Source organism: Nansenia antarctica, assembly GCF_963989245.1.
Source record: "Nansenia antarctica genome assembly, chromosome: 18".
Taxonomy (NCBI): Eukaryota; Metazoa; Chordata; class Actinopteri; order Argentiniformes; family Microstomatidae; genus Nansenia; species Nansenia antarctica.
The window spans coordinates 7,613,417-7,633,416 of NC_137691.1; the positions used below are offsets into that span (position 1 = coordinate 7,613,417).

Consider the following 20,000-nt stretch of genomic DNA (forward strand, 5'->3'; position numbering starts at 1 on the left):
TTGACAGGTGTACAACTAGCCAAGGTGTACAACACTGGCAATATGAATTGTATTTATCTGTCCTCCATTCATTTAGAATCCATAGCCACAGTCAGAATCATCCGTACCAGTTAGAATCCACCAGTTAGAATCCTCAGTTAGAATCCACCAGTTAGAATCCTCAGTTAGAATCCTCAGTTAGAATCCACCAGTTAGAATCCACCAATTAGAATCCACCAGTTAGAATCCTCAGTTAGAATCCTCAGTTAGAATCCACCAGTTAGAATCCTCAGTTAGAATCCTCTGTTAGAATCCACCAGTTAGAATCCTCAGTTAGAATCCTCAGTTAGAATCCTCAGTAACAGCAACCGATTATTAATCCACTGAAAGAAGACAATCTATTCTAATCTCAATTTGGTGTTTATATCCTGTTCCAATCCCACATGCATGATGGTGAGATCGACATGGGGCTTGTGATATACACTAGTGGTCAAAAGTTTTAGAACACCAAAAACTAAATTTTTCCTGTTTTTATTGAAATGTCATTAACAAATCACTCAATAAGTCAGAGACCCTATAAAAACAGATATTAATTCCAAAAGGTAAAAGAAACTATTATCCATAAATGATTAGCATTAAGATGGACTCAATTCAACTTATTGACTGATTTGTTGATGATTTTTTTTGCATTTTAGCTAAATATAAGTAGAAACTGTTCTACAACATTTGATCGGTAGTGTATGTTTATAAAGATCAAGTCAGGAGGAGGACAGCATGTATGAGAGGATAGCAGATAGATGAGATGAATATATTCACTGTTGATAGTCAGGTGTGTGTTTGTTCACAGCGGAGACGTGTCCTGTCCATCTGACCTTATCAATATGGCTGCTGACCTTATCAATATGGCTGCTACTCTCTTGGTTCTCAATGTTCAAGTGATGGTCTTGTGATGTTTTTGATTGTATCCTAAAGAAACACAAAACCTGCACCTGAAAGCATCCGAATTGGAATAATGAGTGATTTGATGGATCCATGTTATATAGAGATTAAAGATAAACCTGTGTATTCTATGTGTATTTTGTAAACTACTTTGGTGTTCAGGGTAAAGTTTGTATTTGTATAAAATGTTAGTTTGTCACATAAATGAATAAATGTGAATTTTGAAATTTGGCACGAGTGTAGAAGTGTGTTGTTGTACTTCAGACTAAAGCCGAGGGCATCTCGTGCCAGTGCTTGGCAACATGTTGTAATAATAACTTTTATTTGTATAGCGCTTTTCCTGCAAACGTTGCAGCTCAAAGTGCTCCAATCATTATATAACCATCATTTAATTATTTAGTCATTTAAAGGCAATATTAAAAAGATGGGTTTTTAGTCTTGACTTGAACACTTGAATTTGCTGAGGTTGCATCCCTAATGTAAACTGGCAGTGCATTCCACAATTTGGGTGCATAAAATGAGAATGCAGCCTCACCAAATCTCTTCTTTTGAGAAAACCAGCGTCAGAAGACCTGAGAGCTCTATTGGGCTGATATGCTAGCAAAAGGTCTTTCAGATATTCTGGTGCTGTGCCAGTGAGAGCTTTATAAAACAAGCAGAAGGATCTTGAAATCTATTCTGAACATAACAGGAAGGAAGCCAGTGTCGAGTCTCTAAAATAGGAGTTATATGAGTAATGGCTGTGTTTGGCCTCCAGGGGGGGGTCATGGGACTGTGAGGACTCTGTAGCTTTGATGACGTAAACAAGCTGTTGTAATCTCAAAGTCCAAATCAACCATATTCAGGTTGAGGAGCAGGGCGTACGTCTGCTGGAGGTCTGCCAACTCTGACCACCATGGCCAAATGGCAGTTGGAAGTTCCAAACAAACAACAACATCCTCCCTAAGAATAACACTCTATTTTAGAAAACGCTTTTGGGACCAAAACAGCAGTGGTAAATGATTTATTTATTTCAAGGGATCTCATTCCCTGCTCACTTAACATAGACTATTAAACACAGTCATTACAGTGACTAGAAAACAGAAGGCAGCAGCGTTTAGTCCAGGGATGCTGTGACAAGATGAAATTCTGAAATTAGTTTCAGTAAAAATAATAGTAAAATTATGTGTTTATCAACCCTCATATGCTCAGTTATTGTTGAGTCGTATATTCAATGAAGATAAGACATACACACTATATGGACAAAAGTATTGCGACACCCGAACATCACACCCATATGTGCTTTTTGAACTTCTCATTCCAAAACCATGGGCATTAATTTGGAGTTGGTCCCACCTTTGCTGCTATAACAGCTTCCACTCTTCTGGGAAGACTTTCTACTAGATTTTAGAACATGGTTGCGGGGATTTGCTCCCATTCAGCCACAAGAGCATTAATGAGGTTGGGCACTGATGTTGGGCGAGAAGGACTGGCTCGCAGTCAGCATTCCAGTTCATCCCAAAGGTGTTGGATGGGGTTGAGGTCAGAGCTCTGTCTGTGCCAGACCAAACTCGGCAAACCATGTCATTATGGATCTCACTTTGTGTATGGGGACATTTTCATGCTGAAAGTGGAAAGGGCCTTCTCCAAACTGTTGCCACAAGGTTGGAAGCGTACAATTTTCTAGAATCACATTGTGGCCACATACTTTTGTCCATATAGTGTATGTACACAGTATTGGTGTTGGGATGTTTGAATTACTTAATGTCATGGCCGTATCTTCGAATACACAAAGGCCACAATATAGAGAAGGCGTGTGTGTTGAAGACAAACCTGCTACGTGTTAAAGAGGGTTAGTGACGACACAGGAAATACCAACATTCCCATGGTGCTCGATCACTTCCCCTTACCTGAGGTCAGCCTATTCACCTCTCTCTTTTCTCTCTCTCCATCTCTTCTTCTGCTTTCTTATCTTTATGTTCAGCACAAGATCTCTCCCTCCCTCTCTTGGTTTCCTTCTCTCTTTCCTCTCTCCAACTCTCATGTCCAAATCTCTTTCTCTTCCCTCTCCTGTTCCTCTCTCCTCACCTCTCTGCCCCTCCCTCCCTCCCTCCCTCCTTCCCTCCTTCTCTCTCTGGTTTTCCTTTCTTTCCTCCCTCTCACCTGGTAACCGGAGCGGCGGGGAGGAGTGTTGAGTTTCTACTTTCCCAGAGAAGAAGACAATCTGAGCCTCACAGCAGACTTCACAATGGAACCTCAACACCCCCCTCTTCTCTTTCTCCCTCCCTGTTCTCTCTCTCCCCTCTCTTCTCTCTCCCTCCCTGTTCTCTCTCTGCCACTCCTCTATCTCCCCCCCTCTTTCTCTTTCTCTCTCTCTCTCTCTCTCATACTCACATATTTTGTTTTTATGTACCATGCTAGAAGTCATGTAAATTCATGTAAATTCTCCTCAGTTTGTTTTGAGCTAACCATTTGTCTATTTGATGGGTTGAACTTCAATCTGTAGTTCTGGATCAATCCACAAGGTGGCCCTCCAGTTAAACTGCTGAGAAGTGTTACGATCATAAACTTTACTTTATGTAACACACCTGTGTGAGAGAGTCTCTTTAGCCAGGGTACAGGACACTTCCTGTATGTTTGTCATCAGATGTTCCCAACAACAACAACAACAGTCACCACACAGAAGCTTTGCCTGAACGCTTATTGGTCAGGCAAGGCAAATCGTTACCCTGACAACAAGGTCAGCTCGGGTTAAAATGGTAAATGGGTGTTTTACATACACGATACACACAGGATGTACCATTATTACCCTCTCATGTTTTCTTTCTCTCTCTCTCTCCCTCACCACTAACATCTAGTCCCTAACGCCTAGACACTAAAGTAGATCTGAAAGGATTGGGTAGGTGTACACCCAATAAATTGTGAATTCCACCCAGCCCAATTAGAGCAACTATTTAGCTTCGATCCAATCCTCTCAGGTCCAGAGTGCATGCCTAGGTTTAGGGGCTAGGGGTTAAGGCTAGGTCAGGGCGAGGAGTAGAAACTATGGGTCGATGCCTAGGGGTAGGAGTTAGGGGTCGATGTGGTATTGGGCCCATCGAGGGAAACCAAACCAAAGAGAGTCTGTTTGCAGGCAAATGGATCCATAGTAAATCAATGAAACAAGGACTCAGGGCATGGTGCAACTGTCGTCCTCTGACATCACATAACTCTCTGAATCTGCCCTGTCCAGTAAATCTGTATCTGTGATCTGCTGGTGTGCAGGGCTGGGTACTGTAGTTCTGACGGCATATGGGTTGTAGTTCTGACAGCATGTGTGCTGCTAGTCTGCAGGTCTGGGTACTGTAGTTCTGGCAGCATAGACAAGCAACAAACCTAATCAAATAACAGCATATGAACACAATGAATAACATACACGTTTATTACAAGATTGTTACCAAATGAGATTCAGATTCAAGAAAAGCTTTATTGTCTACACATCATGGCTAATTGGTCTTACAATACGATACAACACGGTATAAGGAATACAATAAATCAATTAGACTTAATAACCAAAGTTAACATGGTAGTTTACATGTGTAAAGGTGCTTATTCCTGCAGGGTCAGAGCAGTACAGGGTCTCCCAACTGGCCAACACATTCCAGGGGTGACACCTATCTCCTGCACAAGGTTGCGGGTTCGCTTCCGGGGCCGAAGCAGGCCAGGGATGCCACCTGTACTGATCTGACAGCACCGGGACAGGCCTGCACTATGCTGCTAACACCTCTCCTGGGGGGGTGCAGATCAGTGCAGACGAGGTAGAGGAGACCCCTGCCCCCCCCCCCCCCCCCCAGTGCACTGCCAGGGAGCGGACGAGTGGACAGTCATTGTCTATAAATAGCAGAGGAATGGCGTTGATAGGCCTCATGGACCAGAGCTGGGGGGGGGGGAGTGGAAAAAGGATTAAAAGAGATACAGGGACGTATTATGACTCTGTGTTTGTGTGTATGTGTGTGTGTGTTTGTTTTTGTGTGCGTATGCCGAGATGAGCGGTGTGGATTTCATCCCCCCCCCTCCCCCAGACAGAATCTCCCTTGGAGGTTTCCGGTGGCACAAGTCATAGATTTGACCGTCAATAATTGTTGCTGGGTGGTTGTCAAGAATATCTACGTGTCACAGCGTCAGAATTGCATTTCCTCCCGACGACTCAATGTCAAATGCATTTCCAAAAAGATCACACGGTGTTAATGTTGAAGCAACAGTTGACAGTGTTACGTCTAGTTTGTAATAAAAGATAATAGAGACACGCAACACACACCCAAAGGCGGGTGATGCTGACTCATGGAACATAGCTCCAAACATGAACATTAAAGCACCATTCTTCTCTTTGTGACCTTTATACACCCGACCGTTTGGGCCTTCCTCAGGGTGATGTCATCATTAGCCACGTGACTGGCCTCGATTTACCGGGAGATCAAGTGTATCTTTCGAGTGCTGAACACTGACTTCTAACAATGTAAGATAGCATTGTTAATTAAGAGTCTTGAAAGGATTATGGGATTAAACAGATAGTATTGTAGTCCCAGGAGTTGTTGTATAAAGTATAAAGTTTCCCTTGTGACTTCTGGTAACCGTAGAGATTTCCTCTGTGGTAACTATGTATCAACAATCTGCCTGCGACTGTTGGGCCCGCCTCGTAAACTCAGAGGCTTTTGTGTGCGTGTGTGTGTGTGTGTGTGTGTGTGTGTACCCCTGTGTATCCTTCTTCAAGTCTGTCTCAACTTCTGTGTGTCTTATTTGAAGAGAAGAGACTGCTGCTGTGGGCTTTTATCCAAAGCGACCTACATTGCAATGCATACGTTTTTCAGTATATATATATCAAACTCACACAAACCTGAGCGTTGTTAGCACCATGCTCTACCAAACTGAGCCACAGAGGGTCATAATCATCAGATTAGCCGGCGTGTGGCAGGTTAGGGTTAGGTTCCCTGTCTGTCTGTCTGTCCTTCCTCACACTCACCCTCTCCTAGTGACCAAATATGGACATCCACTTTTTTTTAATGTTAGTCTGAATTGAAAACCGCATTAAACATGAATAAAGACTAGCAGGAACCTCCCTTCCCTCCTCTAACTGTTGAATCTCCCTTTCAATCTCTCCCTTCGCCTAAATGTCTCCCTTCCCCTAAATCTCTCCCTTCCTCTAAAAAATCTCTCCCTTCCTCTCTCTTTCTCTCCTCTCTTTGTCTCCCTCCCAGGCCACACCTTCCCCCGGGGATGGAGGGATTGTGATTGGAAGACAGAAGTGGAGCTCTTGGCGCTGACACAGGTGTGCTTGTTATTTTACCCTCCCCCGCCCCCTCTCTGTCTCTCTCCTAATGCCTTCCCTTCCTCCTCCTCCCTCCACCTGCCAGGTGAATACATACCCAGCAGGACTAACGGAGTGTTTTATGTTATAAAGCCTCTTGGCGTCCTCCCAACACGGCCCCTATTGTCCTGTTTGTCTCCCGGCGCGTCTCTCTCTCCGTGTCACTACTGATCTGAGAGGAGCCCAGTCAAACGGACGTTCACTGTGATCAGTTAGCCACGGAAAGGAGAGACGTATGAAGGAAGGGTCAGGGTTGGCCGAGGAAAGGAAACAAGGGAAGGAAGTTCCCTCCTTTTTGAAGAGTTTGGAGACAGAGGGCATTAGAACTGATCGAACCGAGGCCACTACCACCTTCAGCGGTTCCCTCTCTCTGCTCCCCTCCTCCACTCCTCCTTCCCTCAGGGTTTTAGAGCAGGTCCCAGGACCTGGGGGGTCAGAGGTCACTGGTCAACAATAGTGTTTCCACTCTGGGTCAGAGCTAGTGAAGGAGACAAAGGGAAAGAAGACTCAGAGTTGACAAACTGTCACTGTCTAGAGAGAGAGAGAGAGAGAGAGGGAGAGAGAGAGAGGGAGGGAGAGAGGGAGAGAGAGAGAGAGAGAGGGGGGGAAGAGAGAGAGAGAGAGAGAGAGGGAGAGAGAGAGAGAGAGGGAGAGAGAGAGAGAGGGGGGGGGGAGAGAGAGAGGGAGAGAGTGAGACAGAGAGAGAGAGAGAGAGAGAGAGGGAGAGAGAGAGAGAGAGACAGAGAGAGAGAGAGAGAGACAGAGAGAGAGAGGGAGAGACAGAGAGAGAGAGGGAGAGACAGAGAGAGGGCGAGAGAGAGAGAGAGAGAGAGAGAGAGAGAGAGAGAGAGAGAGAGAAAGAGAGATAGAGAGAGAGAGGGAGGGGGGATCAAGCACAGTTTAAAAAAAAATAATACTGCACATTAAGAACAACTTTGGTTTGTCAGGTGTGACGGAAACATCCAGGAACCTGAGTCAGAGAATCTCTCTGAACATTCCCCAAACCCTCCATTACTAGTAAACCCTATCCTGGCTCCGACCCTAACTCTGGTGCAACAAATGATCAACAGGATGTTATTTCACCTTCTCTCCTCTTCTCTGTTTTGCAGTCGTCATCACTCGTTCATACACACATCTCAAGAGGTGTCTCACTCTATCCATCCTGACTTCCTCTGGTTGTCTACCTTTTCTGCTGTCTCACTTTCCTCCTATCGCTCTTTTTCATTTTTTTCATACCCCGGCTGGCACAACTCATTCCTTCCCCTCCCCCTCTCACTCCCTCTCTCTCTCCCTCCCTCCCTCCCCCTCTCCCTCCCTCCCCCCCCCCTTCTTTTATCCAACCCCATTGATCATGCATGCAGAAACAGCACGCCCATCGCTTCAGTCAGGATAGGCGCTAGACTCTGTCCTACATACTCTTCTCTCGCTACGGTCCACCACACACACACACACACTCACACTCACACTCACACACAGACACACACACTCAGACACAGACTCACACACTCACACTCTCTCTCTCTCTCTCTCTCTCTCTCTCTCACACACACACACACACACACACACACACACACACACACACACACTCTAAACGCACCATTCAGTCCCCCAACAAGCGTTTGACACACATACGCCCCTTGGCATGTCTCTGAAGCCACACGCACAACACATGAACACAGAAACAGCTGTCTATTCAGTGCACTTTATTTATTTATTTATTTATTTGTCATCAATAGTGTCAATTCAACAACAGTTGACTCAAAGGACCACGGTAGCTGGTCAATACAGTTCAATTTAAGAAAAAATACTGTATTTATCCTAGACTGGCAACTGTCCTATATATATATATATTTATGGCTATATTTTAAGCACCAACACACACTATAAATTCATAAATTCATAACTAACCAGTTACTGATAACTCCACTGTACCTGGTTAGTTAGTTGGTTAGTTGTCTGAGAGGACCACTGTACCTGGTGAGTTGACTCATGACTCCACTATAGCTGGTTAGTTAGCTGGTTAGTTGACTCAGTACACCACTGAACCGGGGTAGTTAGTTAGCTGGTTAGTTGACTAAGTGGGTTAGGGTTGATCAGTGTATCAGTGTGTACACTCTGGCTCAGCAGTTGTTGAACTAGCCTGGACACCCTAGTAACCCCGAGAGGCTACAGGACTAGACTGGATACCCTAGTAACCCCCGAGAGGCTACAGGACTAGACTGGATACCCTAGTAACCCCGAGAGGCTACAAGACTAGACTGGACACCCTAGTAACCCCGAGAGGTTACAGGACTAGACTGGATACCCTAGTATGGTAACCCCGAGAGGCTACAGGACTAGACTGGACACCCTAGTAACACCCCCGAGAGGTTACAGGACTAGACTGGACACCCTAGTAACCCTCGAGAGGTTACAGGACTAGACTGGATACCCTAGTAACCCCGAGAGGCTACAGGACTAGACTGGATACCCTAGTAACCCCGAGAGGTTACAGGACTAGACTGGACGCCCTAGTAACCCCGAGAGGCTACAGGACTAGACTGGACACCCTAGTAACCCCGAGAGGCTACAGGACTAGACTGGACACCCTAGTAACCCCCGAGAGGCTACAGGACTAGACTGGACACCCTAGTAACCCCCGAGAGGCTACAGGACTAGACTGGACACCCTAGTAACCCCGAGAGGCTACAGGACTAGACTGGACACCCTAGTAACCCCCGAGAGGCTACAGGACTAGACTGGACACCCTAGTAACCCCGAGAGGCTACAGGACTAGACTGGACACCCTAGTAACCCCGAGAGGCTACAGGACTAGACTGGACACCCTAGTAACCCCGAGAGGTTACAGGACTAGACTGGACACCCTAGTAACCCCGAGAGGCTACAGGACTAGACTGGACACCCTAGTAACCCCGAGAGGTTACAGGACTAGACTTGGACTCCCTAGCAACCTCAGGAAGTTGCCGTGAGACTCCCTAGCAACCTAAAGACGTTACAGTGGTGGGAAACCCTAGCAACCCCGGGAGGCTACAGGACCAGACTGGACATGGTAGCCCTAACCTCTACAGCGGGACAAGCTGAAGGTCTCAGGTGACCATATTGGCCCGGCCTGAAGAGAAGCCTGCTTAAACGGAAAGCTGCTAATCTGCCACTTAGTTGTTTAAGGCGGTCACATGGGGAGATTGTGTGTGTGTGTGTGTGAGATTGTGTGGCATCGACTAGGGCTGAGGGATACTCACTAATAAGGGAGACTTATGTCCCTGCAATGTGTTCGTCATCTCAACCTGCTACAGACCCTGTAGCCTAAAGACCTATACTGTACAGTAGTAGCAGCCGTCAAATTTGACATTTGGAGGTGGAAAATACCTTTCCTTTTTTTTTAATCATCTCACGTTACACTTTAAGGGCAGACAGAGTAGGGAGAAAACTAGTGTTCTCTATTCAATCATGTCCAAACATCATCAATATGAATATAATAAAAACAGCTGTTCCCATATCAGTTGTAACACCAATGATAGTCCCCCCTTCCAACCGCCCCATTTCTCCTAAACCCCTAACATAATCCTGCCCAGGCCAAACATGCACCAATGTTGTTGTCCGTTATTCCCTAATCAAGAATTGATTATGTCCAGTTTGTTGTTTTGTTCACATTATAACCGATCAGTCTCGGTGACTGTGACTCACACCAAGGTCAGGTACATGCACGCCTCAGTATGCACACAGAGAAGAGCTAAAGTTCCTGTTAACAGATTCATCCTTGGCTTTAAGGCCTCTGAGGCACAAAGTGATCTCGCTGGAGAACGGCGGGGAAACACTGCATGAGAGGCGGCGTGGGGAGAGAGAGAGAGAGAGAGGGAGAGAGAGAGAGAGAGAGAGAGAGAGAGAGAGAGAGAGAGAGAGAGAGAGAGAGAGAGAGAGAGAGAGAGAGAGAGAGAGAGAGAGAGAGAGAGAGAGAGAGAGAGAGAGAGAGAGAGAGGCGGAGTCTCGGCTTTGTGTGTGCGTGTGTGTGTGTGTGTGTGTGTGTGTGTGTGTGTGTGTGTTCCGTTGCTCGTCCCTCCTCCTCTAGACACCCCACCCCCACCCCCCTCGGCCACCCGCCCCTGAGTCTGCAACTCTCCCTGCCTTCCCTCACCTCACAGCCAGCCACGGAGGAGCAGCCAGCATGGATACGGAAGGGAGCCAGATCAGCCTGTCCTCCGCACAGGACTCCCCCCACGACCCCTGGTAAACCTGGTTAGATCTACCTTGCACCTGGGCCTGGCTTTGGCTTTGCTTTTTGCATGCAGTTAGTTTTGGTGTGGGGGTCCACCGGAGACCACCGGAGCGCCGGAGACAAAAGACAAGCACGCTTGTTCTGATCAGCGCTTTGCTGTGTAGTTCGCTCAACCGTATCACCGCGCGGGATACCGACCGTCCCGTTGTTTATTTGTCCGATTTCGAGCGAAGGAGTAGATCTATTTGTTCTAACTTTTTCTCTCCACGTAGAGATCATTTCGGGATTTTCTCGGGAATTATAATTTATAACGGCCCGACCTGTCCTGGCCACCGCTGCATGTTATGCACAACATGGCCGATTTTGTTCGTTACTTGATGACTTTATTGATGCTATTTTGTGTGTTAAGACTTAAGTACACGCTGATTTACCCAACTGATCTGTTGTTTTCAAAGGGAATATGTAACACCTTTCTTCCTCCTCTCTCATTCAGCAAAATGTTCATCGGGGGGCTGAGTTGGCAAACAACACAAGGTGAGCTGCTGTCCCGCGAGATACTTCTATCACTAGTCCCCTGGATGCAGATCAAACAGACGCATGCATGTTGTAATTACACGGTTATAACTAATATTAGGCTACAATGTTACAATCGATGATCTTGTGAGGGGCGTACGTGTGGTGTTAGGGGCTTGGAAGTTTCCAAAAGGAGAGTTTATAGACATAGTTTCTGCTGGCCGAAATCAAAGCTTTCATTCAAGACGGATCAGCTCCGGGGATTTAGACGGCTGGGACACAGAGAGACCCCGAGGAGATGCAAGGATTAAAGCTGCAAATAGCCAAATACGTTTAAAATTGCTTATCTTAGCTGTCTGTTTTAAATTATGGTGTGATGTTTAGTTTAGGGTATGTCCACACAAAGTATGGAAGAAAAAAAGTTTTTCTTTAGATATCCAATTGAGATACTTAGTCTGATTTCAGTGTGGTTATTGTTGAGAACCTCGTGCCATCTCGGCTCCAGGCAGGCATGTTTTTTGTTGGGGTTACATGGTTACGTGCCATTCATTCAGTTAACTCTCTGTGTCTGATTGGGGGATTTAAGCCTAGACTTGTATGACTGTATGACTAGATGCAATTATCGTAAATGTTGGCCTTCGTTTGCTTAAACATGAGTCATATCCAACAATAATAATAGGCTACAACAACATGATACTCTTTGAATAAAATCGTCGCCACAGAGACAAACAAAAACGTGGTCTACCTAACCGTGTTATCTTGTGGCGTTGTTTTGTTATTGCCACAACGTCAGCAATTGTAGCCACCTAGTAAATGATGTATTATGTGTTCACTCTGACTCTTTTAACAGAGGGATTGAAGGAATACTTCTGTAAATTCGGCGAGGTGAAGGAGTGTATGGTGATGCGAGATCCCGTTACGAAGCGCTCAAGGTAAGAGGCGTGCGTGCGCTCTCTCTCTCTCCGTCGACTTATCAATGGCGCTGCACGTTTGTTTATTTCCATAAGGAAAAACAAGACTTTATTGATGCAAGGGCGTCCTAGGGGGTGTCGTTATATTGTTATAAATCAATGCATGCTTGTTTTCCAGGGGGTTCGGGTTCGTCACGTACGTCGACCAGGTCGGGGTGGATAATGTGCTGGCGCAAAACAGACACGAGCTCGATTCTAAAACAGTAAGTTCATTCTCCATTCATGCCCGTCGAGCTCCTTTGACTTTGTTTATTTTTCTATAAAATTGTTTATGATTAACATAATAAACAACGCTCTCAAAGTCATTGATGCATGCAGCAATACAAGATGGGATTTGGGCCTACTACTTTGCAGACAGTCAGAGCTCAAAGCCTAATTGATCCATGCCCTATGCATTAGAGTTCCAAACTTCTCATGAGGCAGTAGTTGTGGGTCTGTCTTGTTTTCCCTAGCACCAAGGCCTGTATGTTATTGCCATGTGTGCAGAGGTAACTTGTAAAGTTTAGGAAAGTTTAGAGTTACCCTTACCCCCCCCCCCCCCCCCCTCCCTCCCACCATCCGGCTGCAGGGCGCGCGACATGAAAGCGTTCTTTCTTGCTGTTCATCTCCATGGTTACCGCCCGGGGGACCGAGACGGGGGTAGCCTCCTGCAAAAAAAATTATGTAAAAAGTTTAGCTTAGTTAAAAGTTATTACAGTTTATATAGTCACACAATAGTTTGTTTGTTTGCCATTTGATGCGTTTGTTAAACCGTTGAAAAAGGCTGAGGGGTGCGTGGATGATTTGTTTCGACTAAATGTCAACATTTATTTGTCTTGGTGGAGCTCTCAGCAGATTCAATGTCTGGGGCTCGAGACTAGACTTCCAACTTGTGAGGATGTCACTGTGACATTGTTGGAGAAATTGCTGGAGAAATCACTGTCTCCTAAACACCGTTTTTGTTGACAGCATAGTACAAGATTTAGTGCCGACTGATGCTTGTATTTGAATTTCTATAAAAAGTGTGAATGTGTGTGTTGGTTATTCGCATGGCCATCTCAGACTCAATTGGCTTGTGGTTGTGGTGGGTGTGTCTGATAGTCTGAGAGGTAGCAGAGCAGCCCCCTCTACACACACACACACACACACACACACTTCATTATGCACATACACACGCACACTTGAATATGCACATACAGAATCACATGCACAGTGAATATTAGTGGATCAAAACCTTTTTTTGTTAAAGGTGAGAGAGGAAGGTGGATTATGTAGCTAGCTGTGGGTGGGGGGGCTGTTGCCCTGGGAGAAGGAGGGAGGGTGGGGCGTTGTCCCGGGTGCAGGGGGGTGGGGGGGGCAGACTCAGTCACTGGGGCCAGGATTGTGATGATGTGGCCGTGTGGGACTCTCGTCGCCACGACAACTCCACAGCATTAGCAACCATGCCAAGACAAACCATCCTGACATCCAGATATCTCTTGATATCAAACAGGTGATGGTTGTGGTGTGCTGTTGGTGTGTGGAAGGCATGATGAGGCATAAGGATATTACATCACACGACTGCAGCTCCATAGCCTGTTCCAGTGATATTGTCTAATGTTCTGATTCTACAAACATAACACCCGTCGGGATGTGGCGTTTGCAGTCCGTGAAGTACCAGTCGGTGCAGTCATGTGACGTGCCACACTAGAAATGTGAACAGTTGCACGCGTGGATGCAAAAATAATTAGCCCAATTATAAACTAGGACTGTATTTTTCGGTTTATCAGCTAAATTTTCTAATCTATGTACTACTATTGTCAATGTTTCTATTACATTACTATAACATAACATACGGTGACATACGATACGATAGAGTCCATCAACTCTGTATCACGCTAGTCTCTAGTTGATCTGTTCATATCTGTCACTTTAATTACGGTGTGACCTCAAACCCCTCCATCTCTCTCAGCCCCACTCTCCCTAAACCTCTCTCATCATCTCATTCTTACTCTCTCTCGCTTTGTCTGTCCTTTTTTTGGGGCGACTCATTTCTCTGGCTGTCCATCTTGTCCTGCAGTTAGTGCTACTCTCATTCCCTTTCACCTCCTTTCTTCAGACCCTTAAATCGTCTTCCTCTCTCCCTTCCTCTTCCTCCTCCTCCTCCTTCCTCTCCGCCCCTGTATTCCTCTCCCTCTCTCTCTCTCCCTCTCTCTCTCCAGTGGATGGTGTCTATTGTCTGAGCAGCATGAGATGGGATGAGTAGAGGAGAGAAATTCCTCTCTGGAATTAGAAAGAATGTTCCGTGCTTTCAGTGTTTTTTTTATTCTCACCCCATGGAGGGTGGGAAAGAAACAGAGAGAAAGAAAAGAGAGAAAGGGACTAGGTGAATGACAGAGGGTTTGGCTGAAGGAGAGAGAGGGTGTAGTGCTCTGCAAGGTAGTCACTAAATGTTTGGCATTTTAGATGCAAAGAACAGAAGTAAGATGTTGCAGAAAAGTGATTTTACTCTTTCTTTACCATCTGCAAGATTATGGAAGTTTACACTGTTGTTTTGAACTGTAGAATATGTGACAGCAGCTGGTGAAAGCTGGAACAAGTCGTCAGCCGATCAAATTATCAGACTTTTATTCTGAAAATAAATGTGAAAATTGTTGAAAATCGATGACACACTCGCTAGTCAACTAACACAGCTTGTATTGTGAGCCTGCTAACAATGTAGTAAAAGTAGTGTTATAGTGAACTAGGCAGTTATAGTTTTATTATTATATCTTTTTTTTATTGGAGAATAGAAGCATATAAGTCAAGTATAACAATATACAAATGTCAAATACAAGATACACACAATTCAAAATTATTATTAAAGTAAATAAACATTTTTTAAACCTGTTATAGTTCTCTAGGTAGTAGTGGGGATTATTCACTGAATCCATTGCATTGCAATATTTTGGCTTGACTAGCGAGTGTGTCACTGATTTTCAACAACGTTGAAGTATTGTCTAGTTAGTATGATCTGCTTAGAGATCCGAGGTATGGTTAGAGTTATTCAAAACAATTATTATATGCCATTTAGCTGACGCTTTTATCCAAAGCAACTTACATTGCAGTAAGTGCATACATTTTTCTATGGTCCCAACGGGAGTCAAACCCCCAGCCTAAACGTTCTTAGCAAAATGCTCTACCAACTGAGCCACAGAGGACCAGAGTTACCTGTGTTAGGTATGGTTAGAGTTACTGTGTTAGGTATGGTTAGAGTTAGCCGTGCTAGTCGTGGTCTTGCTTCTAGCTCTTCAGAGATTAGTGCTCTAGTGCTGATGAAGGAGAGGGGGATGGAGAGATAGAGAGGGAGGGAGGCACATCCCCTGGTCTGTAATTAGTATGGATCTCCAAAGCAACTAATCGGATTGAAGGAAACAAACTGGATTGGGCAACCGAGGTACAGCTGAAGCTAAAGCCTCTTCCTGTTGTATGTACCTGCCCTCCACACACACACACACACACACACACACTAATACTCACACACACACTAATACTCACATTCACACTCAGTCAGTTGTCCTAGCAGGGTCTTAGGGGTAGGGTAGGGGGAAGCCTCATTAGGGATCTTCGTTAACTAATTACTCCAGCATTGTTCAGCTGTGCATATTGACCCTGAATGGCCTGGAGACCTAGATCGCCTGGCTGTCTGTCCATGCAGCGACACGCCACCGCCTCGCTGTTGTGTGTGTGTGTGTGTGTGTGTGAGAGAGAGAGAGAGAGAGAGAGAGAACAGAATCTTCATGCATGTTTACGTATATGTACAGTAGTGTGTGTGTGTGGTGTGTGTTGTATGGGTTGATCAGTAAGTGAAGGGCGAGGTGGTGTGTGTTGTATGGGTTGATCAGTAAGTGAAGGGCGAGGTGGTGTGTGTGTGTGTGTGTGTGTGCGTTGGGGAGCCCCAGCTCCTGTGTGTGTGTGTCCATCTGTTTTGTCCTCTTTGTCCTGTTAATGAGTGCGAGCAGAGGGGCTCCTGCTGGGGCGAGCTTCACCCAGCACTAATGGGACGGCCCACGCTCGCACTCCCAATGTGCTCCTCAACATCTCTTCCCCTTCACTATTTTTCTTTCTTTCTTTTTTTACTCGCTCACTCTCTTCTTTTTTTCTATCATCAACAACAATCTCCCCCTTACACCCCCCCCTCCCCCCCACACACTCACACTACTCCCACACACACACACACACACACACACACATACACACACGGCTGGGAGGGTTTGTTCGCTCCAGGAGTGTAATAGAAGTTGCGTGAGAGCAGCTACAGTCTGAACAGCGGGAGTCCATGTTGCCATGGTCACGGTATCAAAGGGAACAATGTACCCCGTACACGCACTCATGTTGATTTGACATTTGTTTGTTTGTTTGTTTCAGTTGTTGGCATGTCCGGATGGATTGGGCAGTGTGAGGTGACTATTGTGGTCGACTAGTCTAAACCTGAGCCACTGTCAGTGATCGACTAGTCTAGTCTAGTCTTAACCTAAGCCACTGTCAGTGATCGACTAGTCTAGTCTAGTCTTAACCTAAGCCACTAATAGTGGTAGACTAGTCTTGTCTTATCCTAAACCACTATCGGTGATCGACTAGCCTAGTCTTAACCTAAGCCCCTGTCGGCTATCGATGATTGTGATCCTGCTGTGTAGATGTCGTAGATCTAAACCCCGTCGTTGACGATACTAAACAGCATGGCATGACTGCAGTCAGTTCATTAGATCTGGAATGGTCTTGTAGTAACTTCTATAGTATAATAGTCTTGTGTAGTATCTTCTGTAATATGATATACTTCTAGTATCTTCTATAACATAATAGTCACTGGTCAGGTCGCTGCTCGCTGGTCTCGTCATTGATCATCTTCATATCGACTATTAGACATTGATACTCTGGATATGAGTTGCTTGAGGTGTTTAGAATAGGTTGGCTATTGGGACATTTTCATCTCTACATGTCCCGTATATATGTTACGGTACATGTGGGAATAGGGTAAATGTGGGAAAACTAGGGTTAGGGTTAGGTGCTAGGGTGCTACGGTTAGGGGTAGGGTTAGGGTTAGGGTTAGACATGCCAGCATGTACTAAGTCGACGTAGCACCTAACCCTAACCCTAGTTTTCCCACATGTACCGTATTTCCACATGTACCATAACATATATACGTTTGGACTGGCAGATATATAAATCATAGTTTCCCCCCCCCCCCCTGGAACCATATTGTTGACTATGCGTAGAATGACTGTCAGATGGGTGTCTGGTTGTAGTTTTTCACAGTGATGGGATTCCCAGCGCCATAGGAGAGAGTCTTATGATCCCAACGCTTCATAAAGGGAATGGCATGAAATTCCTTTCACATTCCACACGGATTTGCAAACTTGAAATCATTAATCTTGAACTCGGTGGGCAGTCATCTATAGTAGAGCATGTTGTTCAAATGATTTGTGACTCTTTCTAATACGTTCCCCCGCCCCCCCCCCCCCTCTCTCTCTCTCTCTCCCCCTCCCCCCAGATTGATCCTAAGGTGGCGTTTCCTCGTAGAGCTCAGCCCAAGGTGAGTCTTGGCCCTGATTGGGTTAACTCTCTAGATGCACGGTGACGTCACACCTGTCACCTCTTATTATATGGGATTATATTCCGTCACGTGACGGACGGAGGAGCCGTAACCCTCACCCTACTTACATGCCACCCCTAACGTCCCTCCAATCGGCCGTTCTTTTCAAACAACCCCTAACCCCGACACAACCCCACCCCCTCCCCCACATCACCCTACTTACACACAGCCCCTAACGCCTACTCACGCTGTGCTCTGATTGGTTGTAATGCCAGTGTGTCTTCCTGGTTGATGCTAGCTGGTGACCCGGACTAAGAAGATCTTTGTTGGAGGTCTGTCCGTCAACACGACCATGGACGATGTCAAGCAGTACTTTGACCAGTTTGGAAAGGTAAATATAGATTTTTATTATTACAGTATCCAAACTCGCGATTCTTTTGCCCAAAAATCCCATTCACATCTCTTTCATATTTATCTACATGTGTGCTTTTCTCTCCCTTTCTGTCTCTCGTTCTCACTTAATTTAATTCAATTCGAAGGAGCTTTTATTGGTATGGGAATACGCACATCTTTCCAAAAGAATAAAGACAAAGTGTAAATGTAAATAAAAAATCTCTCTCAGAGGAGAAGCTAATGTTAGAGAAAAGTTGAAAGAGGGAGTTAAATAGTGAAAGGCAAACATGCGGTGACAAAGATGTATAAAGAGACAAAGGCGGGATAGAAAGAGAGAAGGGGGAAAAAGAGGGGGATAGATAGAGAGAGAGAGAGAGAGAGAGAGAAGTACCTCCTGGAGAGAGGGAGGGGTGCTCACAAGGGTAGAAGTGTTTTCAAACTGCAGGAGAGAAGAGGAAAGCAGAAACTTATGAGAGGAACCAACCTATAGATCTCTGACCAGTATAACGGTGTGGTATTGTTAGCATTATTATGACATCTACTTCTCCCGTTTCAGTCTTTAGCTAAGATCTGCCATGTTGAACGTTGAATCTTGGAGAGATCCTGAAACATCCTGAAACTGAGCAGTTCAGATCAATACAACTGCCTTCTAAGACCGCTCCTGGAGGCTGTTGTGTCTGAACCGGGCTTTAGGGAGAGAACTAGTGAGAGAGACCTAGAGAGAGGTGTAGTTGGGAAGGGGGGGGGGGGGGGGGCTCCGATCTGAACTAATTTAATGCAACAGCTGCTCCCCCCACCAAACACACTCCTACCCCCTGCACTCCGCTCAGACCCGTTGCCTTGGAAACCTGCTTTTGCCCATTGTCCAGCCCATTCGACAGGCTGTGTTCTCTGAAAAAAGTTTGTGTGTGTGCGCATAGATAAAGTGGTGTGTGTGTGTGTGTGTGTGTGTGTGTGTGTTTTTGTGTGTGCTAGTGTAACTCTTAACAGTTTGAAAAAGGGGTGGAAGGAAGCTGATACACACACACACACACACACACACACACACACACACACACACTTCTGGTGTAAAACTCCTGATGTTTCTCTTCTATGAGACTGATCAGATCTCAGCAGCCGTGTTTCTCTGGGAAGCAGGTCACTATCCTGTGGAGAACACGTTGTGTTGCGTTGCTCCTGGTGAGAGGACTGTTCTCTGTGTCTCAGCCCTTCCCAAACACATCAGGAGCTATCCCGTTCCCAGGTCTGCCGATCAACACAGAGTAACACTGTCAAGAAAGATAGAGGGCGATGGATGGATGGATGGATGGATGGAGATGGAGAGGTGGAGGGAGATGGAAGTCTTGTAGAAGGCGCCAGTGGGTCCAGGTGACCACAAAGAACAATTCCCATGACGTTGATCGAAACCTCTGGAAACCAGCTCTCTTAAAGGGATTGGCTGAAACCAGCTCTCTTAAAGGGATTGGCTGAAACCAGCTCTCTTAAAGGGATTGGCTGAAACCAGCTCTCTTAAAGGGATTGGTTGAAACCAGCTCTCTTAAAGGGATTGGTTGAAACAAGCACTAATACAAGCCTACGTCTGAGGATGGACAGGTCACACTGAAGACCACCAGGTTCAGCCACTGCCATGCTACAATCTTGGCAGCCAGCTAACGAGGCCGATGCTATTCCCACGGCCCGGATGCTGAGGGACAGTTCGCGTCTAGAATAGCCAGCGTTAATGCTAACAGGAGGCTAACTGGGCTTATGTGCGTGTGAGTGTGTGTGTGTGTGTGTGTGTGTGTGTGTGTGTGTAACACAACTCTTATGACAACATGGTGTGGTGCTGCAGCTGCTGTCCTTACTGTCCTGCCCTGCCATACACCCACACCCCCCCCTCCCTCCCTACACACCGGAAAGAGGGGGGGGGGGGGGGGTTGTTCAGTTAAAAACTGAATGAAGAATGAAGGACAGAGGGAGGGGGGAAAGAGGGGAGGGGGGGGGTTGTTGGAAGGAGGCTCTGGCTCTGTGATCGAGCAAGGCGGTCTTAGCTCAGCTGGACTAACATGTCCCCAGCCCTGACCTTTTCCATGTTGTGTTGTGGTGCATGTGGTTTTACATGCGAGCGCGCGCACACCCACACACACACACACACACACA

The 20,000-nt window shown here is 46.0% G+C and overlaps 1 protein-coding gene across 10 annotated transcripts in view; it reads left to right on the forward strand.

Moving 5' to 3' along the window:
- Window positions 1-10,403: 10,403 nt before the first annotated feature.
- Window positions 10,404-20,000, forward strand: part of LOC308173178 (RNA-binding protein Musashi homolog 1-like) — a gene marked incomplete at both ends in the record, with an annotated part of 17,080 nt that continues 7,483 nt past the window's right edge. For all 10 annotated transcript variants that reach the window (XM_080548164.1, XM_080548163.1, XM_080548165.1 and 7 more), the window contains 6 exons: window positions 10,404-10,465; window positions 10,948-10,988; window positions 11,818-11,899; window positions 12,057-12,141; window positions 17,427-17,468; window positions 17,767-17,859. In XM_080548164.1, the coding sequence (XP_080404290.1) occupies window positions 10,404-10,465; window positions 10,948-10,988; window positions 11,818-11,899; window positions 12,057-12,141; window positions 17,427-17,468; window positions 17,767-17,859 (405 nt within the window). The remainder of the gene's footprint in view (window positions 10,466-10,947; window positions 10,989-11,817; window positions 11,900-12,056; window positions 12,142-17,426; window positions 17,469-17,766; window positions 17,860-20,000) is intronic.